The sequence below is a fragment of the Rana temporaria genome, chromosome 1 (genome assembly GCF_905171775.1).
Source record: "Rana temporaria chromosome 1, aRanTem1.1, whole genome shotgun sequence".
Taxonomy (NCBI): domain Eukaryota; kingdom Metazoa; phylum Chordata; class Amphibia; order Anura; family Ranidae; genus Rana; species Rana temporaria.
The window spans coordinates 194,277,555-194,300,377 of NC_053489.1; the positions used below are offsets into that span (position 1 = coordinate 194,277,555).

Below are 22,823 nucleotides of genomic sequence, written 5' to 3' on the forward strand. Positions count from 1 at the left end.
AGGAGGACAAGCCCGAATCGGGTTGCAAACCCTGCAGCTTCCAATAAGGGAGGGGGAAATGGCAATACCACATCCAGGCTGACGCAGGACGTGTTGTTCAGAGTGGACAGGCGTTTGTTCCGAGCCGGCCGGCTTTTCTCTGTTTTATCCCTATTGTGATATTGTAAGTGCAATTTTTTATCTATTAAACGTACAGTGTTAAAACGTACTTCACTATGTGGGCTCCATTACTCCCTTTATGTACCTACTGAACACGGAGGATACTTAGGATCTTACTATCACAGCCCAGGAGTTTTAGAGGCCCAGGCTAGGGTTTTAGCCACCCGCTGATGTTTTTACATGTTCTGGTAAGCCTCCTACTTATAGGGTGCTGGTGGTGGTGGTTCCTTTAGTCACTTTATACCTCATGTGTGTGCTGGTTATAACATACTTCACCATTGAGTGTTTTTTTCTGTGACACGGTTCAAAAATCTTGGTTTCGCTGGAGGCTTCAACAATCATCTTCCCCTCCCACCTCCCCCTGTGAGGATCGCCTAAAGGCCCTGGCTGGGGTTTTGCAGCCGCAAGCATACATTGCTTGCCATGTGGTAAGCCTCCAATTTTTTACTGGTTCGTGGTGGTGGTTTTCATATTTGCTCCTCAACATCTGTTCACCCTCATATGAACTTTACTATTGTGGACACATTGGGACTGAGTTCTTCCTTTTCTAGTCCCCCATTGATTTGGGTTTACTGGCTTCATCAATTATCACACATCAATTTTATTGTTTAGATTTATTTAAGTTATTAACGCAACATCTCCTTCTTTTTTCAATACCACATCCACGCTGCTATTTCTTGGCAGCACAATTGCAGCATATAGGAGTAAGAACAGAGCCAGGAGGAGAAGTAAATGGAGGCTTAATGATTCTAGGGGCACCCCATAAAACAGTTGTTGAGGTGTTTGAGGCCAATTCATTTATCAATTAAACCCCTACTGTTAAGATGGTTATCAAGATGTGGAAAGCAGTAAGGTCACTCGGTGGACAGACTGGTGTGACAGAATACGCACCCCTGTGGAATAACAGGAATTTCCAGGAGATGGAGACAGTTGGGGAAATGAACGAATGGGCAGTAAAAGGGATAGTTCGATAGGCCCAGTTATATGAGGGAAGGACCTTAAAAAACGTTCGCTGCTCTAAGAGAGGAATACGAAGTACCCAATCACATGTTCTATAGATATATTCAAATTAGACATGCGTTAAATGCCCAGTTTGACAGAGCAGGACCAATGTGGGTTAGGACCCCAGTCTTTCAAAAATTGGGTGAGGGGAGAGAGACGAAGGGGTTTATCTCTGAAATTTATACGCATATATGTGAGATGAGTATTGGGAGGCCAGAACAGTTGAAAAGTAGAGAGAAATGGGAGGACGATCTGGGAACCATAACTGATGGACAATGGAGGAAGATATTAGAGAGAGGACTTATGGCCACAGTTTTCCCTGCACAGAAGGTTTCATTTTTGAAGATGATGCATAGGACGTTTTTTTACACCAAAAAGATTATTTAACTTGGGTGGAGAGCAGATGCGAGATGTCCAAGGTGTCCAAGGGTTATATACCTTCCTTTCAGGCAGAAAAAACAGCACTTTAAGTGTTAAAAACACTTCTCTCAGTACAGCACCTCCCAGGGGGCGTGTCCCCCGGGTACATCCCATTTTCTGAAACATCCAGCCTCAGTTTTTTTCTGCCTAGCGTTAGGAGAAGACATGGCCTTTCTGGAGTCCATGTGCTCTGGAGATTTTTTGCGATTTTTCGCCTTTATTTGATTTTTTCCTGCATTTTTGGATCCTGGGATCTACTATCAACTGCCGACTGGGTGACAGGCTGGATCTTGATCCTTGTAGTCCCCCCATGTTCAGCCATTGAGCGTGTGCCGGCCTTTAGCTAGGCCGTCCACGACATGCCCTGTTGCTCCAGGGGCGGCCGATGAGCTATATGCTACAGGGCACACATATGACCGGTCTCTATGGCTGTGTCACAGTGTGCCGGGCCGACAGCCATGCCGTATCTACCTGTGGACGTTGGGTGTGTCTGGAATGCCTCCAGCCGGTGGTCGCAGGATGGGTAAGTAGTATCCCCTTGCCTCGGCAGGGTGTTTTCGGATGGTGCATTCCTGGGGAGGTCGACTGAGGGTCCGCCCTGCTTTCCTCTCTCCCTTCCTCTCCCTCCTTCCCTGTTCTGGGTGGGGGCTGTGAGGTGGGGGGTCCACCTGAGGGGGGGCTCTGTTACTGCCGGGGTGCCGTGCTGCTGTGGGGTGCTGTTGTTTTTTATTGTGCTTATGCGCTGTGTATGCTGGACAGTGTCTGCTGTGTGTTACTGAGTGTTTTAAACACGTGTACGACCGCCATTTTACCGGTGACGCGGTTCTATATGTCTTCGGCTATTTCCTTGTAGCCCACATGCTGTTTTTTCTGCATGTCGGCGGCCATCTTGAAAAAGTTTTGGCCACTAGTGTCTGGAATAACGGCGCCAGCCACAGCACTCTTCCTGAGGGACGGCACAGCACGGACAGCGCTCTCAGCTCTGCACAGTAGTACAGCCTGTTTTTGGGTTGTGAGTCCCCTGGGGGGTCCCCTGCTCTCTGTGACAGCCGGGAGGGTGGCCTGTGGGTCCCGTTTTCTGCAATACTAAGGCGGCATATATAGGTGGGTCAGCATGGAGTCTGAACCAGAGGCTTCTACCCCAACCATGCCAGAGTTAACCCTTAGTGCTCCTGCGGCCTCGGTGGATGCTATGAGGCAGTCCTTGAGGCATTTGTTGCCAGGATTGAAGCGGCCAGTGGCCATAAGGGGGGTAAAAAGCGCCCCCTCCCTGCGCCTGCTTCTGGGGGTGTCTGACGCGGAATCAGGCCCTGCTACTGCATCTGGCCCTGGTTCTGTCATGTCGGATGATGCAGACTTAGCCCACACGGACAGTGAGGATGAATCTGCTGCAGGGTCAAAGCATGATAAGGAATTTGTTGGAGCTCTTATCACTGCGGTGCGGTACACTCAAAAACTTGAGGATTTGGCGGAGGCATCAGACATGCCGGTCCCTTTTTGGTTCCGCAAGCCACCCCGCACCGCGAAAGTGTTACCTTGTGTTCCATATCTCGACAAACTGTTATACAAGGAATGGGAACGGCCGCAGAAAGTTTTTGCAGTACCAAAATACTTTGCGGTCCGTTACCCACTTTTTTAGGAAATCCTCCTCAAAAGGGTATCTCCTCCGTCAGTGGACCCTCCGGTGTCCAGGCTGAACAAGGCCACCACGTTGCCTGTAGAAGGGGCTCCCACATTTGAGGACCCCGCAGATAGGAGAGCTGAGGCTGTGGCCCGCTCCATATTCACAGTGGTGGGGTCAGCGGTGAGACCGGTTTTGGCTGGGGCTCTGGTGTCGCAGACACTTACCGAACGGGCAAAGTCCTTGTTGCAGGAGCTGGAGGCGCAGAGTGCTTCTGAGCTCTGTGGACCTGGCCGACCAGTTGGTGCAAGGCCTAAAATTTGTCTGTGAGTCGGCCCTGGATACGCTCCCCTTGCTCTCCAGGGCCTCCGCCTACGCGGTGATACTACCCCGCCTTGTGTGGCTAAAGTGTTGGTCTGCGGACCAGTCCTCTAAGAAGGCCCTGGTGGACTTACCCTTTAAGGGTGAACGGCTTTTTGGGGCGTCCCTGGATGACATCATAAAAGATGTCACAGGCGGTAAGAGCACTGAGCTCCCGCAATCTGGGAAGGGTAAGGAGCCTCGCCGTAAGCAAAGGCCCTCATTTACTACCCCCTAGCGTTTTTTTCGCCCACCAAGTGCGGCAGAAAAACGTTTCCAGGGTGCTAAGGCGTCCATTGAAGGGCAAAAGCGCCCCTGGTACCGCAAGCCCAACAAGCCTGCAGACAAGCCTGCCTCCGCATGAAGGTCTGCCCTTGCCCACATCTCGGGTGGGGGGGCGGCTTCGGGAATTCACGGCTCGGTGGAGGTCTCTTCTTTCCGACCGTTGGGTTTGCGAAGTAGTTTCCTCGGGGTACAAGATAGAATTTCTCTCTTGTCCACCAAACAGATTTTTTCCCTCCAACCCCCGGATCGCCTGAAGGATCTGTCAGGGGCTGTCCAGGATCTGCTAGTCAGGGGAGTGATTGTGCTGGTTCCCTTAACGGAACGGTTTCAGGGGTTTTATTTCAATCTGTTTGTAGTCCCCAAGAAGGATGGGGTCCGTCCAATCCTGGATGCCCTCAATTGCTTTGTCAAAGTGCAAAAATTCAGGATGGAGTCGATTTGCTCAGTAATAGCAGCGCTCCATCAGGGGGATTTCCTAGCATCCTTGGATATTAAGGACACGTACCTGCATATCCCAATATGCACAAAACACCAGAGGTTTCTGCGCTTTGCGGTCGGGGAGGACCACTTTCAATTTGTGGCCCTCCCATTTTCACCAAGGTGCTCGCCCCGATTCTGGCCCTGCTGTGGCAACGCGGGATCGATATCATGGGATACCTGGACGACCTTCTTCTGAGAGCTTCCTCAAGCTCAGAGTTAGAAGAGGACGTGTCTATCACCTGTCAGATCCTCCGAGAATTAGGTTGGCTGCTGAATATCCAGAAGTCAGTACTGGTACCGTCTCAGCGGATGGAATATCTGGGTTTGGTCCTGGATTCCTCAGAGGCGAGAGTTTTTCTTCCAACGGAAAAACGGCAGACTCCGCAATCTGCGGTGCAGCGGTTGGCGACCCAGAAATTGGCAATGCTTCGCTTTTGCATGAGTGCTGGGTCTGATGGTAGCCTCTTTCGAGGCAGTTCCGTATGCCCAATTCCACACTCGAGTGTTGCAGAAAGAGATTCTGTCACGTTTGAACAAACTTCCTTCGTCTCTGGATTACCAGATTCGGGTGAGTCGACTGGTCAAGTCCTCTCTAGTGTGGTGGCTGACATCTCCGGTACTTCGGACCGGAAAATTGTTTCTGCCGTGTCATTGGACAGTGATCACGATGGATGCCAGCCTCTCCGGCTGGGGGGGTGTCTGGGGTGTCCAGTCAGCCGAGGGGCGCTGGACTCAGGAGAAGTCCTGCATTCCAATCAATGTACTGGAGCTCCGAGCAATCAAGTTGTGTCTCTCCAAGTGGTCTCTGGGTCTGCAAGGCCGGCCGGTCAGAATCCAGTCCAACAACGCCACGGCCGTGGCAAACGTCAATCATCAGGGGGGCACACGAAGCTCGGCTGCAGCGACGGAAGTTGCGCACATCCTCCTGTTGGCCAAAAGTTACGTTCCGGCTCTGTCGGCGGTGTACATTCCGGGGGTGCTGAACTGGCAAGCTGATTATCTAAGTCGCCAAAAGCTAGACCAAGGAGAATGGTCGCTACACCCGGAGGTGTTTCAGAGTCTGTGCCAAAAATGGGGCACTCCAGACGTGGACCTTCTGGCGTCCCGTCTCAATCGGAAGGTGTCACGATTCGTGACCAGGTCGAGGGACCCGTGGGCGGACACGTCAGACGCGTTGGTGGCGCCTTGCTGTGCAGGGTGGAAGCCGAGGGGATACCAACAATCCTGATCACTCCGGATTGGCCGCACTGTCCCTGGTACGTCTGGTGGCAGATGTCCCCTGGCGTCTACCCCTGAGAGAATACCTTCTGTCGCAAGGTCCTATCTTTCACCCTGCTTTACAGTCTCTGGCTTTAACGGCGTGGCTCTGAGTTTATGGACGGACACAGCACCCACCCCTCCTTTGTTTGTACTGCTTGTCTACGAACTGAGGCTGGATGTTCTAGAGAGTGGGATGTACCCTGGGGACACGCCCCCTGAGAGGTGCTGTACTGACGGAAGTGCTGTTTTTTCTGCCTGGAATTCGCACCGCAGGCCCTAGCTATGCTCTGGGTCTGCTACAACATACCCCGTCTGCTCCAGGGATGGCCGGTAAGCTATATGCTCCGGGGCACACATATGACTGGGCTACTGCTGTCCATGTCACAGTGTCCCGTGGCCGACAGCCACCCCATACCGCTCGGGTGGTGGGTCTGTCTGGAATGCGCCCAGCGGTTTTACAGGAGGGGTAAGTATGGTTCCACCTGTTTTGACCGGGTGGAGCAGCTTGGCATTCCCTGGGAGGTTGACTAGGGTGTCTCTACTCTCCCTTTCCTCCTCCCCATTCTATTGACCGCTGTGTGACTGGACCTTCCCTGGCCGGTGGTCTTCTGGGGGGGGGGGGGCTCTGAGCCCTGACTGGGCTGTGCTGGGTGTGTTGTCCTCTCATCAGGTCCCTATGTCCTTGGGCATTGCGGGGGGTCTGGCAGGTGCCCGCTGAGGTTTGCTGTGTGTGGGGGCGCATGGTGGCCTTCTCCCGGTGTTTGCGGCCATTATTCTGTGGCCAGGGATTCCGCCGGCCATTTTCCCTGCGCCTTTAGGTGTTTTCCTTGCTGGGTTGGCCATTTTCTTGTAGTCTCAGTCTGTTTTTGCCTCTAGCGGCGGCTGGCAGCCATTTTCTTGCAGTCTCAGCTTGTTTTTGCCTCTAGCGCTGGGGGACTAGTAGCTAATAAGTTACCTGTGTCCTGTATTGTACGATTAAGATAAGAAGAGTTTTGACTTGCCTGTAAATTTCATGTCTTGAAATACAGGGCACAGGTCACCCTCCCTTTCATCCTTTAGTTTATTCTGCATTGCTTACTACAAAGCTGAGAACTCTTAAATTGGGGGAGGGGTTTTATGGGAGGTACCCAGAGGGAAGCAGGTGTGTCCAATAACCTGAAGGTACGTCTGTAACCCATAATATATGAATAAGTTGCCTGCGTCCCATACGGGACTCCAGTGTAAGGAATTTTCAGGTTAAAATTCTTCTGTTTTTGAACAGTGTCCATTCACCTAAAAGTGGCAGCATAACCCAAGTTATAAATATTAACCACTTAAGCCCCGGACCATTTTGTTGCTAAATGCCCAGGCCAGGTTTTGCGATTCGGCACTGCGTCGATTTAACAGACAATTGCGCGGTCGTGCGACGTGGCTCCCAAACAAAATTGGCTTCCTTTTCCCCCCACAAATAGAGCTTTCTTTTGGTGGTATTTGATCACCTCTGCGGTTTTTATTTTTTGCGCTATAAACAAAAATAGAGCGACAATTTTGAAAAAAATTCAATATTTTTTACTTTTTGCTACAATAAATATCCCCCAAAAACATATAAAACATTTTTTTTTCCCTCAGTTTAGGCCGATACGTATTCTTCTACCTATTTTTGGTAAAAAAAATCGCAATAAGTGTTTATCGATTGGTTTGCGCAAAATTTATAGCGTTTACAAAATAGGGTATAGTTTTATTGCATTTTTATAAATTTTTTTTTTTACTACTATTGGCGGCGATCAGCGATTTTTTTCGTGACTGTGACATTATGGCGGACACTTCGGACAATTTTGACACATTTTTGGGACCATTGTCATTTTCACAGCAAAAAATGCATTTAAATTGCATTGTTTATTGTGAAAATGACAGTTGCAGTTTGGGAGTTAACCACAGGGGGCGCTGTAGGAGTTAGGGTTCACCTAGTGTGTGTTTACAACTGTAGGGGGGTGTGGCTGTAGGACTGACATCATCGATCGAGTCTCCCTATAAAAGGGATCACTCGATCGATGCAGCCGCCACAGTGAAGCACGGGGATGCCGTGTTTACATACGGCTCTCCCCGTTCTTCAGCTCCGGGGAGCGATCGTGACGGGGCGGCTATAAACGAATAGCCGCGCCGTCGTCCCAGATCGCTCCCCGAGGTAAGCCGGCCGCCGCACGCAGCGGAGGTGGTCCCGATCGGACCCCCGACCCGCTAGAAGGCAGGGACGTATATATACACGCCCATCTGCCTGTACATGCCATTCTGTGGACGTAAATAGGCGTGCGGCGGGCGTTAAGTGGTTAAGGACCGCCTAACGCCGATATACGTTGGCAGAATGGCACGGCTGGGCACAATCACGTACCTGTACGTGATTGTTAAATGCCCAGTCACAGGCGCGCGGCTGGTCCGAAGCTCTGTGGCCGCGGACCCGATCGCCGTTGGAGTCCCGCGATCAGTCCCCAGAGCTGAAGAACGGGGAGAGGTGTGTGTAAACACACCTTCCCTGTTCTTAGTTGTGGCGCTGTCATTGATCGTCTGTTCCCTGATATAGGGAAAGGCAATCAATGACGTCACACGTCCAGCCCCGCCCCCTACAATTAGAAACACATATGAGGTTACACGTAACCCCTTCAGCGCCCCCTAGTGGTTAACTCCCAAACTGCAATTGTCATTTTCACAGTAAACAATGCATTTTTTATAGCATTTTTTGCTGTGAAAATAACAATGGTCCCAAAAATGTGTCAAAATTGTCCGATGTGTCCGCCATAATGTCGCAGTCATGAAAAAAAATCGCTGATCACCGCCATTAGTAGTAAATAAAATAAAATAAAATTAATAAAAATGCAATAAAACTATCCCCTATTTGTAAATGCTATACATTTTGCGCAAACCAATCGATAAACGCTTATTGCGAATACTTATCGGCCTAAGCTGAGGGAAAAAAATAATTATATATTTTTGGGGGATATTTATTATAGCAAAATTTAAAAATGTTTGCATTTTTTTCAAAATTGACGCTTTATTTTTGTTTATAGCGCAAAAAATAAAAACCGCAGAGGTGATCAAATACAACCAAAAGAAAGCTCTATTTGTGGGAAAAAAGTACGCCAATTTTGTTTGGGAGCCACGTCGCCCGACCGCGCAATTGTCAGTTAAAGCGACATAGTGCTGAATCGCAAAAAGGGGCCTGGTTCTTTACCTGCATTTTGGTCCGGGTCTTTAGTGGTTAAAGCCTAACTTCGTCTTAATTTTTCCATTTCCAAATAGTTTTTTTTTTTTGTGCCAAGCTAGCCCAAGCAAACTATTAAACCTTTTCCGCCTAATGCCGCGTACACACGACCATTTTTAATGGTCTTGAAAAAACAATGTTTTTTTTAATAAAAAATAAAAACCGTTATGCCTGCCGTGCCTACACACAATCGTGAAAAAAAAAAATGCTCTTGCAAAGCGCGCTGACATACAACGCGTACGACGGCACTATAAAGGGGAAGTTTCATTCGGATGGCGCCACCCTTGGGGCTGCTTTTGCTGATTTTGTGTTAGTAAAAGTTTGGTGAGAGAGGATTCGCGCTTTTCAGTCTGTTACAGCGTGATGAATGTGCTTATCTCCATTACGAACGCTAATTTTACCAGAACGAGCGCTCCCGTCTCATAACTTCTGAGCATGCGCGTTATTTTCAGGTCGTTAAAGCCCACACACGACCATTTTTTACGACGTTAAAAAGGACATGAAAATTTAGAGCATGTTCTAAATTTTTAATGCCCATTTTTAACGTCGTGAAAAATTTTCTGGAGCCCACACACGATTGTTTTTAATGATATTAAAAAAAGTCATTTTTCACATCCTTGAAAAACGGTCGTGTGTACGCGGCATAAGCTTATTTCTGACATTTGTTGCTTACAAGTTAAAATCCATATTTTTTGCTAGAAAATGACTTGGGACCCCCAAACATTATATATATTTTAACAGAGACCCTAGGGAATCAAATGGTGATCGTTACAATATTTTATGCCACATGGTATTTGCAAAGCGTCTTTCAAACGCATTTTTTTGGGGGGAAAATACATTTTCATGAACACAAAAAAAAAACACAAACAAACAGTAAAGTTAGCCCTATTTTTATTTTTTCGTGTATAATGTGAAAGACAATGTAACGCTGAATAAATCGATACCGAACATGTCATGCTTTACACATGTTCGTGGAATGGCGACAAACTGCAGTACCTAAAAATCTTCATAGGTGTCGATTAAAAAAAAATAACAGTTACCAGGTTAGAGATATAGAGACAGCCTGGTGCTAGAATTATTGCTCTCACTCTGCCCATCACTGCAATACTTCACATGTGTGCGTTATACACATTTTACATTTGCGATTGTGACTTGCGTATGCGTTTTCTTTACTGCGTGGAGACCGGGGCAGCTAATGAACGCAAATGTTTGCAAATTTGTGTATTGTCGGCGTGATTGGGTTAATAGATTTTTCTAATGTCTGCGCTAACTACCATTAGCTCCACACAGTATATAGCTCTGTGTTATGACAGCAGGGGTCCTTTTAGTTTTTTAACAACTGTGACCTGTGAAGAGAATATTTTTGCAAATAAACCAATTTTTTTTTTTTTTTTCATTTAGATTTTGAAAATGTTTGTCATTTTTTTCAAGTATATCACCTTTATCTGCAGACAAAATTTGAATGAAGACCTAATGTTTTCTTGTCAAAATTAGGAAATGTCAAAAACGATTTCCATGTTTTGTTCTTACTTTTTTCATGACTGCATGTATTCCAATAACGCATTTAATTGTTGCCAATAGATATGCTTGATATTGTCCAATGGTGATTTTAAAATGGTAATAAACCCGAAATCAAGCATTTATTATATTATGGTTAACTATTTCTTAGATGTGAGGGCTGCATACATTTTTTCTTCTTTAGGCTAGCTTTAATTTGCACCTTGTGATCTAGCCAGTAAGTCTTGTGTTTTTAGCAGAACAAACTGACCTGCAGATGTAGCTGTTAGAGGGTTCAGACAAACCATTTACCGCTGATTAGAATCTTTCAATGATCGGCTTTTATTTATTCATGTAAATTTTTTATTCCAAAATGATCAAACATGTTGCTGTAACTGCTTATAAAGTATTATCCGGAGTTTGCCTTCAGTTTGTATCTCTAAATTTACCAGTGTATCTAACACTCCACGTTCCACAAGCTGATGTGTTGTGCCTCTAACTTGAGCGCAGACACACTAATACAGGAGGTGTGTTACAGATTCCCAGGTGAAAGCTGACAGAAAAAAACTAAAAGAATTAATGCAGCCACCACATCGAATGATTGGTAGACTGCAATACATTACATTTTTGGCTTTGGATTTATTAGACATAATATGGTCTGTACAATGTATGCCAACATATTCTAAGCAGTTTGATATATGGAATAAAAATATTTCTTTCTGCAAAAAAAAAAAATCCAAATAGGCTACTAATTGCAACCATGTACCTTGTCTGTAGGGAGGAAAATGTCCAGAAAGAACTTCGGGCCTGGGGTTTGAACTTTGACACTAACTTGCTGTCTTTCCCTGGAAGAGTTGCTCCTCCCGAGAAAATTTTGATGTCAAATAGAGCTGTAAGTAGTTTTGCATATTGCACATGATATAAAATAATTAATGCGTTAAAGTTGCTGTAAACCCTTATGCCGCAAACACACGATCACTTTTTGTGATGATTTTTTTTTTTCATTTTTATCATGAAAAAAAAGGAAAATTTATATGAAATACTTACCGTAATTTTCCTTTCCTGATGGACTCCATGGCAGCCTACGTGTGGGTTAATCCCGCCTCTCATACCTCATAGGACCCTACTCCCATAAAGCTTTGCTTCTCCCAATAGACTGTGTTCCATAATATAGCCTACTCCAGCAAAGGGGAGGGAACTTCTGCTGCCATGGAGTCCATCAGGAAAGGAAAATTACGGTAAGTATTTCATATAAATTTTCCTTTCTCCTGACAGACTCCATGGCAGCCTACGTGTGGGAAATAACTAGCCATACACACCCGGGTGGGCAATTTGCTGGTTAAAGAAAAAGTTTTAATTGACATTGTCAACAGATAGAACATGTAAACCAAAATTAACCGACGATAAAGAAGCCGGTTCTATGCAGTAGTGCGTCATAAACGTATTCAGTGATGACCAAGAGGCCGCTCTGCAGATTACTTCCGGAGAAATGTGCCGGGCAGCAGCCCATGACGTGGCCACCCCCCGAGTAGAATGGGCGGTTACCGCTTCCGGGGGAGCCAAACCTTTTGCTTTACAAGCCCCTTGGATGGCCTGTACAATCCATGCTGCAATGGTTCTAGAGGAAGCACGCATTCCCTTGTTCTTTCCGTGAAAGGAAACAAATAGATGATCGGATTGCCGAAAAGATTCCGTAGCCTCTAGATACTGTTTCAATACATTCCCAACATCCAAAGGATGAACATCAGAGTCCTCTGAAGACCGAAAGATGGGAAGAACGTAAGGAAATGTTCCTTACGTCCCAATGAGCCAATTTCTGAAACCCTCTTAGCTGAAGTCATGGCTACGAGATAAAACACCTTGAGGGAAAGATCTTTGATTGACTGTTGGTCTGAGTGTCTGAGAAAAAGTCCAGGACTAGAGGAAGATCCCATTTGGAGAATCTTGGCTTTCTTAGAGGTCTCAGTCGTATAGCTCCTCTGAAAAACTGTCTGACAAGAGTGTGAGTGGCCCAGGATATCCCTGTGAACGCGGAGATAGCTGAGACTTGGACTCTTAGTGAGCTAACGGAAAGAGGTAGATCAAGACCTGTCTGAAGAAAATCTAGAATGTCTTGAATTCTGGGATTACTAGGAGAACCGTCCATAGAAGAGGTATAGTCTGAGAATTTTGACCATATCCTTTGGTAGATTCTGTTAGTACTTGGTCTTCTAGCGTTCAATAGGGTGGAGATTGCTCCGCTTGGACAACCTAACGCTTCCAACCTTCCCCTTTCAAGAACCAGACCATCAGATGTAGATGGGTTGGACATGGATGAGGAGTCGATTCTTGCAACAGGAGATCTGGTCTGGATGGGAGAGGAACTGGATCCCGGAAGCTCAACTGAAACAGCAATGGGAACCATGGCCTGTTGGGCCAGTATGGAACTATTGCCACTATCTCGACTTCCTCCCACCTGAGTCTCGATAGGAACCTGAGGATGACTGGAATTGGAGGGAAGGCACAAGCCCTGCAGAACCTCCACTGATCCGTCAGAGCATCCACCCCGAAGGCCTGGGGACAGCTGCATCTGGTGTAATACTTCTCCAGTTTGAAATTGCTTGGGGATGCAAACAGATCTACTTCTGGTGAAAAATCCAGTGACAGGATCCAACTGAAAACCTCGCTGTGGAGAGACCACTCGTTGTTGTCGAGAGATGTTCTCGAGAGGAAATCTGCCTGTAGATTCTGAGATCCGGGAAGATATACAGCTGTCAAATCCTTCAAGTGTGTCTGCGCCCAAGACATAATTGGATTCACCTCTTTCAGTAGAGACAGACTGCGAGTGCCACCCTGTCTCTTGATGTACGATACTGCTGACGTATTGTCCATTCTTAGGAGGACTGAAGATCCCTTTATCAGGTGAAGAAACGCTTGTAGGGAACAGAAGGCTGCGCGAAGTTCCAGGACATTGGATATGACTTTCTGGGAAGGAAAGTCCCACTTCCCTTAGGCTACTTCCTTCAGGCAGAGAGCCCCCCAACCTGTGTTGCTGGCATCCGACGTGATCGTGATCCAAGACACAGGGGCTAGAGAATGGCAATTGAGGAGGTTTTTCCTTAGTAGCCACCAAGGAAGACTTTCCCGCATGTGTGATGTTATCCGAATCATTTGGTCTTGTGATCTCGGATCCCACTGCTGGAGAAAATCCTTCTGGAAGGGCCGCATCTTCCACTGTGCCCATCTCACCATAGGAGTTGTGGAGACCATGGTGCCTATAATGTTGAGGCATTGTGAGGCTTTTAGAAAAGGAGACTCTAGAGCACAACGGATCCTGTCGCGAACAACTGGGATTTTCTCCAGGGGCAATGAGATGGTACTCAGAGATGTATTGAATTGGGCTCCGAGAAAGATCAGAGATTGTGTCGGTACTAGGTGACTCTTCTCCTTGTTTAGTAGCCAACCAAACTCGGTCAGAGTGGATATGACCAGATCCCGGTGCGTCAATATTTGCTCCTTGTTTTGCGAAAGCAGCAGCAGGTCGTCTAAGTAGTGGTGTAGACGAACTCCTCTGGTTCTGATCAGGTCCACGACGGCCAGTAAGAACTTTGAGAATACCCGTGGTGATGTTGTGAGTCCGAACGGGAGACAAACTAACTGGAGGTGAATACTGTCTACTGCAAACCGCAGGTACTTCTGGAACTCCACGGCTAAAGGCACATGAAAGTAAGCGTCTTTCAGATCTATGGCCACAAGCCAGTCGCCTGGCTGAACTGCTTGACGGATCGTGAGCAGCGACTCCATTTAGAATTTTTCCTTCTTGATAAAGGTGTTTGGATGTGTCAGGTCTATCACTGGTCTCCAGGAACCTGACTTTTTTTGGACCAGAAAAAGGGGTAAATACATCCCCTGGAACCTCTCGGCCGTTGGGACGTGTATAGCAGCACCTTGAGCCACGAGGGAGCTCGTGTATGACAGGAGGACTTGTCTTTTTTCCTCTGAGCAGGGCATTGTTGTGTGAATGACTTGAAGAATAGGGGGATCTGTAAATGTCCAGGAATGGCCTGTAGATACCGTCTTGACGGACCAGAAATCTTTTATTGATGCTGCCCAGACATGCTTGAATTGAAAGAGACGACCCCCGACTCTTTCCGTCTGGGCCGGCTCTACATCAAAAGGATTTAGGGACGTCACGTCCGCTGGAAGAAGGGCTTTTTGCCGGCTTCTGACCAGAGGGCTGATTTCTCCTCCAGTTCCTCCTGAAATCACGTCCAGGCCTGTACCGACGAGCCTCCCTTGCCCGATCTTGATCCTGCCTGGGAAAGAATTTCTTCTGTCCATACGGACGACGATCCTGGGGATATAAATAAATGGTGATTCTGCGCAACATATCACACTAATGGAATAGTGATATCACATAAGCAAGATAAATGTAAGAGCTGACAAATAATCAGCATATAGTATTAAATGCAAGGAGAATAGTGAGTCCAAATATAAATATATATATACTCAAATAGTGAATAGTGAGTCCAAAATATATAATACTCATAAGGCGAATGTGCAAAAATATATAAAGAATATTGTGCAAAAAAAACGGAATGGAAGTTCAATCCCAATAGTAAACACAAATCAGCTGTCAGGGCAGATATTCTGAATGCACTGGATGAAGGTGAGCACCAGCTCTATGGTGTGAGTGCACGGCCGTGCGATAGAAGATAAACCAGATCCCTGGCTGAGCTCCCGGGACTCTTACCTCTCAGCCCTCCTAAATGGCCATTGATGTACAGGTCACTCGCAGCCTTCTATGGGTGGTCCCTGATGTTTCCTCTCTTGATCTGATGGATCCTTCCTTGGGGGGGGAACCGTGACTTACCCCCTGTGACTCGGGTGATGGCGTTGTCTAATTTGTTCCCAAACAGGGAAGAACCCAAAAAGGGTATCTTGCACCATGCCTGTTTAGAGGCAGGGTCAGCCACCCAAGGACGTAGCCACAGGGCACGCTTGGCTGTAACGAAGGAGAGCATGACCCGAGACACTAGACGAATAAGATCAAGGGAGGCCTCCCCCAAGAAAACTGAAGCCATCTTTAGTTCTTGGACTGGAATGCTTCTGGCTATGTCTTCAGAGACGCAAGACAACACGGAGTCCATATCACCTGTCCAGGCCTCCATTGATTTTGACAGGGCTGCAAGAGCTAAGGCTGGTTTACAAGCCATGCCAGCTGTAATATAGATGTGTTTTAAATCATTGTCTATTTTCCTCTCCAGATCATCCTTAAAGCGGAGTTCCACCCAAATTTGGAGCTTCCTCTTATCCCACTCCTCACCCCCTTACATGCCACATTTGGCATGTAAGTTTTTTGGGGGGGGAGTGGGGGCTTCAGGAGGAGTGGGACTTCCTGTCCCACTTTCTCCTTCCGGGTAGACGATTAAGCCTAATCGCCTAGGCGATTAAGCTTAATCACCTACAGGAAGGGGTTGCTGTAGGCGATCGCCCAGGACACGTGACAGGTCCTCGGCGATCGCCTGTCCAATCAGACGGCGCCGGGCCGCGCCGCTCGCGCATGCGCAGTGGGTGCCCGGCCGTGAAGCCGAAAGCTGTCACAGCCGGGTGCCCACACTGAGCATGAAGACGGGGGGGGGGGGGGGGCGCGAGGAGAGGACCCCCGTCCGGCACATCGCTGGAGCCGTGGAGCAGATAAGTGTCAGTTTATTAAAAGCCAGCAGCTACACTTTTTGTAACTGCTGACTTTTAATAAACTTACAAAATGGGTGGAAAACCCCTTTAAAGGAAACGGTGTCTTCCAAGGGGAGAGTGACATGTTTCACCAGTCTCATCAAAGCCGCATCAACTAGAGGAGCTGACTCCAAATGTCTCACCTCTTCACTCTTGAATGGGTACAGCTTTGCTATCTTAGATAGTAAAGAATTTTTCTTGTCTGTACCGGACCATTCCTCTGTAATTACATCTCCAAGCTCACCAAGGAGGAGAAAATTTGGGTGGTCTTTTTTAAGCTGGCTGAAGTACTTTCTTTTGCTTGGAAGGTGCTTCCACTGGATCTTCCCACTTTAAAGTGTCCTTGACTGCTTTTACCAATGTTGGGACCAGGGAAAAATCAAAACCTGCGGCATAATTGACACTTTCCATCTCACTGTATGAAGACACGCTTGGGGAGCGGTTAACCCGAGAGGGCCCTGGAACTTCAGGATTATCCTGTACAAGGACTGGGGATGGTTCAACAGGAAGAACAACCGCTTGGATGGAATCAGAGCTGTTCAAAGATTCTTGGACCACTCTTCTGACCAGGGCTTCCACCTGCTGGTCTTCACCCCCTCTTTCCCTTACAGCACGGGAATAACATGGCTCACAGAGGGATTTTCCTTCTAGGACCTGGGCTCTACATCCCCAACAGGATTTCTTTCCAGAGTGACTGGAATGGCGGTGAGAGTGGTGACCAGACAAGGATCTAGAACCTTCTCTATGATGTTTAGATGAAGATCTAGAGCTTCTAGAATTTGATTGATGATGTTGTGACTGAGTTTCAACATTATCTTCACGTGCTAATAATTGAGAAACAGACCTAGAGGGACTGGAAATAAGAACATAAAAAAGGTATTTTTTAAGAACCAGCCAAACCCATAGAAAAAACAGGCAGAGGGAAAACAATTCCATCCTACCTGCAGCGTAAGGTTTGGCCACAGGGGGGCGGTGACACATCAATGGCAGATAAGCAAAACAGTACTGAAAACAGACCAATGACACAGGTAAGGCAATGAAGATCAGCACAACATGAACAAAAAAAGAACAAGACAGTGATCCAGCACTGGCTCTTACCTAGGACCAACGAGTAGTACTCAATGTATACTGCTTCAGGATTGTGCCACCGAATAGCTGTATCTGACAGCTATTTAAACCTGCCGCCATGCGGTGACGTCACCGCGCTCGGCCGTGCGCGTCACGCGCCTGCGCAGTGCCCAGCGTCACCCCCTCAAGCCTCGCGCGCATGCGCGATCGCGACCAACTGAAACGAACCACGCGTGCGCAACCAAGCCTCGTTCGGGGAACGAGACCGGCGCACGCGCAGTACCATCTGAAGGCGGCGAGGCCGGAACGCAATGCGTTCCAGCGGTCATAGCTAATTTAGAATGCAACAGACAACACACAAAAACCGGCTGCCATAAACAGTGAGTCAAATTTTCATACGTTACCACTAATGGAGACCCCATGATCCGGCCTGGAGATAGTAACCACCGCTGCTTGCTCTGCAAAATCTGGGACAGTGGCAATGACCTCCTGCTAATAGCCAGGACGTATGGTCAGACAACTGCTTACCTGCCAGTGGCAGGTTAGTAAGCTTCATAAAGTACCGCAGACACTGTAACGTCCGTCCAGCTAATAGCTAAGACTTGTTGGACTTCAGAGTGTAAATACCAGGACTATGGATCAGGGAATATTATTTTTAAGGTAACAAAACTACTTCGGTCCTAGGAGGAGGACAAAAAAGGAACACAGTCTATTGGGAGAAGCAAAGCTTTATGGGAGTAGGGTCCTATGAGGTATGAGAGGCGGGATTAACCCACACGTAGGCTGCCATGGAGTCTGTCAGGAAATTACATTTTTCCAACTTCATCATTAAAAATGATGTTGCCCACACACCATCGTTTTTGAAAAATTATGAACAAAGTGACGGCACTCTAAAGGGGAAGTTCTATTTGCCTTGAGGCTGCTTTTAGCTGGTTACTTGTTAGTAAAAGACGATTCGTGCTTTTTTGTCTGTTACAGCGTGATAAATGTTCCTACTCCATTATGAATGGTAGTTTTACCTCCCGTCTCAAAACTTGCTTCTGGGCATGTGCGGGTTTAAAACGTAATTTTTGCCCACACACGATCATTTTTTATGACACAAAAAAATGACATTTTAAAAAATTACAAAAAATTGAAGCATGTTCGAATTTTTTTTTCATCATTTTTCAGAAGACATTAAATGACAATTTGCCCACGCACAATCATTTTAAATGACATTTTTAAAAATGTCATTTTATTTCATCACAAAAAGTGATCGTGTGTACAGGGCATAAGGCTAAATTCCCTCACATTGGAGAGCTTCTGCAGTGCTTTACCAATGCGACAACTCACTGTTGCTGGCTACGGTAGGGGGCAGTGTGGTACATAATTCAGACACTGCTCTTTTTTTTTTTGTTTTGTTTTGTTTTGAATGTGTGCAAAAGGTGCACTTCATTCCCAGCAATGTACAGCAGTGAGACACTGCTGTGTTGCTTTATATTGTCATGCGATTCGGCGCTGTGTTGTAATAAAATGCAGCATGTCTGTCTTTTATCACAGCACATCCCTAGGCTGCTTTCCAATGTGAATGGGACATGTAGATGACAGACGTTTTATCCCCTCATATAGTATACATATACCTATTGAAGTTCACACAGGCACAAAGCTGAGGCTGTCAATAACAATCTGTGTGCTCTTCTGTCACATTTTTTCTTGGTCTGTTCTGAAAAAACGCTCAAAACGGTTTTGCCTACACACGATCGTGAAAAAAAATGCTCTAACAAAGCGTGGTGACGTACAACACGTATGGCGGCCCTATAAAGGGGAAGTTCCATTCGGATGACGCCACCCTTTGGGCTGCTTTAGCTGATTTTGTGTTAGTAAAAGACGATTTGCACTTTTCTGTCTGTTACAGCGTGATTAATGTGCTTACTCCATTACGAACGGTAGTTTTACCAGAACGAGCGCTCCCGTCTCATAACTTGCTTCTGAGCATGCACAGATTTTTCACGTCGTTAAAGCCCACACGCGACAATTTTTTTACAACCTTAAAAATGTCAACGTTAAAAACGTTGTTAAAAAATAAAACACGTTCAAAATTTTTTTTGCCCATTTATTAGAACCCGAAAAATGCTCTGAAGCCCACACACGATCGTTGTTAATGACATTAAAAAAAAAACGTAATTTTTTTAGAACCCGAAAAACGATTGTGTGTACGCGGCATTACTCACCTAATCCCTGCACCAGCGCTGGTTATCAGTTATCAGTTACAACATGTTTTCTGTGTTCCCGCTCTTACCGCAACAATCAGAGATTGGCTGCTGTATTGAAGGGCTAGTGCAAGTGATGTTAAGTCTGTGTGAATTTGTGATCCTCTGACATACCTTAGTACCTTGCAGGTTTAGGAGTTATCTTAGTACCTTGCAGGTTTAGGAGTTATTAATTTTTTACCTGTAGGTAAAACATTTACCAAGCGTGGTATACAACCGCTTTAATCAACAACCGGGCTGGGTGACGGGCTGGATAATTTAGTTCCAGTGGTTTCCTCAGTCTGGCTGACAAGCACATGCAGACTTGTCAGTGATCCCCATTGACTATGAGCAAGCTAAAAAAGTTAGAAGCCAGTTTTTTCCCAGCATGCCGGCTTCTGTTAGACCGGCTACCATACACATGGGCCAAATGGCAGCCAGTTTTTATTGAACTGGCCGATGTCACCAGACATATGGTCTGTGTACTAGGCTTGATGATGTCTGCCATGAAACGAGAGCCAAAACTTTAAAGGGATTCTATCCAGATTAATCAAATGCAGACCCTCTCTCCTCATAACAGGGCCTGGGCAATGCCTCCAGGCCAGTGGCTCGCTAGAGGCAGATTCAACAATCTTCCTCTAGATTACTACCAAAATTATGTTTCAAAACATCAGAGAAAAGAATACCACCGGGTTGACCATACCTAGGCCACCCATCTGATGTTCAGTCTGTTCCCCCATAAGAGCTGGAAGAAACAGCTCGAGATCTTCGCAGAGAGACACTGGCAAAACACAGACTGTGCTGCCTTTATAGACCTTGCTTTGTGCACTGGTTCAAATCATTTTGTGGAGGCGGTTTATGGTTTGGGGTTGTTTTTGTTTTTCTGGGGTTGTGCTTGGCCCCTTAGTTCCAGTGAAGGGAACTATTTCATGCACCCATTTTTGCGGGAACAGTTTGGAGATGGCACCATCCTGTTTCAACATGACTGCGCACCAGTGCACAAACAAGGTCCATAAAGACATGGATGAGTGAGTTTGGGGTGGAGAAACTTGACTGGTCTACACAGTCCTGACCTCAACCCAATAGAACACCTTCGGGATGAATTAGAGTGGAAATTGCAAGCCAGGCCTTCTCGTCCTCATCAGTGCCTGATCTCAGAAATGTGCTTCTGGAAGAATGGTCAAACATTTCCATAGACACACTCCTAAACCTTGTAGGCATCCTTCTCAGAAGAGTTGAACCTGTTATAGCTGTAAAGGGTGGGCCAACTCAGTATTGAACCATACAGACTTGGCTGGGGATGCCATTGAAGTTCTTGTGCGTGTAAAGGCAGGTGTCCAAATACTTTTTGTAATATAGTGTAAGAGTTCAAAACTTTACTCCCCATACCTTTCTTGTTTCCATCTCTTGCGCTCTCTCTATCCCAAAACGTCAGACTTGCCGGATTCCCTGAACCATTTGTTGTTCTAGGGCAGGGGTGCCCAACCTTTTGAAGAAGTGAGGACCAGTTAAGCGACTTGGTAACTGGTTACATCGGCTTATGCCACTCTGCTCCACAGCTGCTTGCTTCTTCTACCACCAGCTTCATGCACAACACTGATGCTCTGGGATGGCAGGTCGGGAACCCACAATCTGGGCTTGACAACCAGCCATCCCAGAGCAGAAGGTTTCTGGCCACATCAGAGTGTTCCGTGGGCCACTAGTTGGACACCCCTGTCCTTGGGAGTAGTTTCAGTACCCCTAGACATATTTGAATGATTCTTTCCCAGGCTGTTCCTGGTACTAAAGCCCTGGTCATGCATTGGTTCTGCCTTGGACCAAAAATCCCTAAACTGCTTTCCCATTTCCAAATGTCACATGAAATCTGTAAGGTTAGCAACTGCCTCTCTAAAGCAACAAGAATGTTTGGCGTTGGTGGACATCCAAACATAGCTACCTCCATGTATTTACATTGCCAGCAAATTAAATGCCTTGCAGTAGCAGACTATCACTTACAGTTTGTGGCATGGCTGTTGGTCTATCCCCTGTTTACAGAGTATTCACCAGTGTCCTGGAACCTTTCCTGACTCTTCCACAAACTTAGGACACACAGGTCACATGGTTTCCAGAAGGATTTTTGGACAAATGCTGCTAAGTGAACTTGTTGTCCACATCTTAGGGGTGTACATTTGGATGGCTGATTACCTCAGGTGTTACCATGTTATTCAGAAGATGAGGCTATTTTCCTGGACGTGGATGTCCTTTCCTCCAAAATTGACAAGTTTCCTTTGTTTTAACCTGGATCAAGGGACCCATAGCACTGACATCAAAGACCTTTATCATTCTATGTTACCCCAAGACATCAGTGGCTGCATAAAACACATAAGGCAGTTAAATATCTCCTAAGGGAAACAATGCACACAGCATCTATCAGATAGTCACAGCTCAACAGCACCAACAAGAGACATAACTGGATGGTTCTGTCTTGTGATCCTCCATCACAGCATGTGAAAAATAAATGGACGTTCAAGATGGGTACTGATCAAACCCCTTTATATGACTCATAAGTGCAGAGTGCCACCCCCTGCGTTGGTGGGCTGAAAGCTGCACATGTGGGAGCGCTGTGCTTCCCATCACAGTCATTGCACCTGGTCCCCCGGGCGATTGGCGCGCCACCCCAGCCTGAACCAATGACTTATCGGGACCATGTCATGTGCCAAAAGCCTGCCGAAATGCATGCGCCAATCCCCATGTTGCATAGCAACACTAGGCTGAGAGGAGCCAGGGTCCCAAGGCCTGCCCGAACCTGGAAGGTCCGGCATCAAAAAATGCCAACACAGCCAGCCATTCCCAAGAAAGAATGATGACACCATTGATCTCAGAACCCCAGGCCAGACAACCCGCACGTGCCGGTTACGCACGGAACAAAGCTCACCCAAAGCAGCCCCAGAGACAATTGAAGATAGGAAGGGAGAGCAAATAAAAAGGGAACAAAAGAGAAGTAAATAATAAAAAAAAAAATTGAAATAAATAATAATAATAGTGAATAGAAAAAAAATATATAAATAGAAAAATAATTGATTAAAAAAAAATAAAAATAAAATATATTTTATAACTAATGAAAAATACAAGTAATATAAATGAAGAAAAATTAAAACAGTGGACAAAAGGAAAGGGAGTGGAGATAGAAGCAATTGATTGTAATTCCCAGTGAGATGGGGCGAGGACATGAACCACATATTGAATCCAGATTCTCAACAGACATATGAAATATATGTAATGGGACATGACACAAAATGTGTATGAAACCGCAAGTCTTGCAGTTGGCATAATGTCTTGCTTTGAAAAATTTTCCATTAGGTAAGTTGCATGAGGGACCTATGGGCCAGATTCACAAAGCACTTACGCTGACGTATCTAGAGATGCGCCGCGTAATTTAAAAATGCGCCGCGTGTATTTTTGCTCCTGATCCTCAAAACAAAATACGCCTGAAAACCATTTTTTTCCGTCCTAT

The 22,823-nt window shown here is 46.4% G+C and overlaps 1 protein-coding gene across 1 annotated transcript in view; it reads left to right on the top strand.

The window, feature by feature from the left end:
• PIWIL1 (piwi like RNA-mediated gene silencing 1) overlaps positions 1-22,823 on the top strand; it is a 465,014-nt gene that overhangs the window by 252,332 nt on the left and 189,859 nt on the right. The window contains exon 12 of the mRNA XM_040347413.1: positions 11,097-11,211. Within this exon, the coding sequence (XP_040203347.1) occupies positions 11,097-11,211 (115 nt within the window). The remainder of the gene's footprint in view (positions 1-11,096; positions 11,212-22,823) is intronic.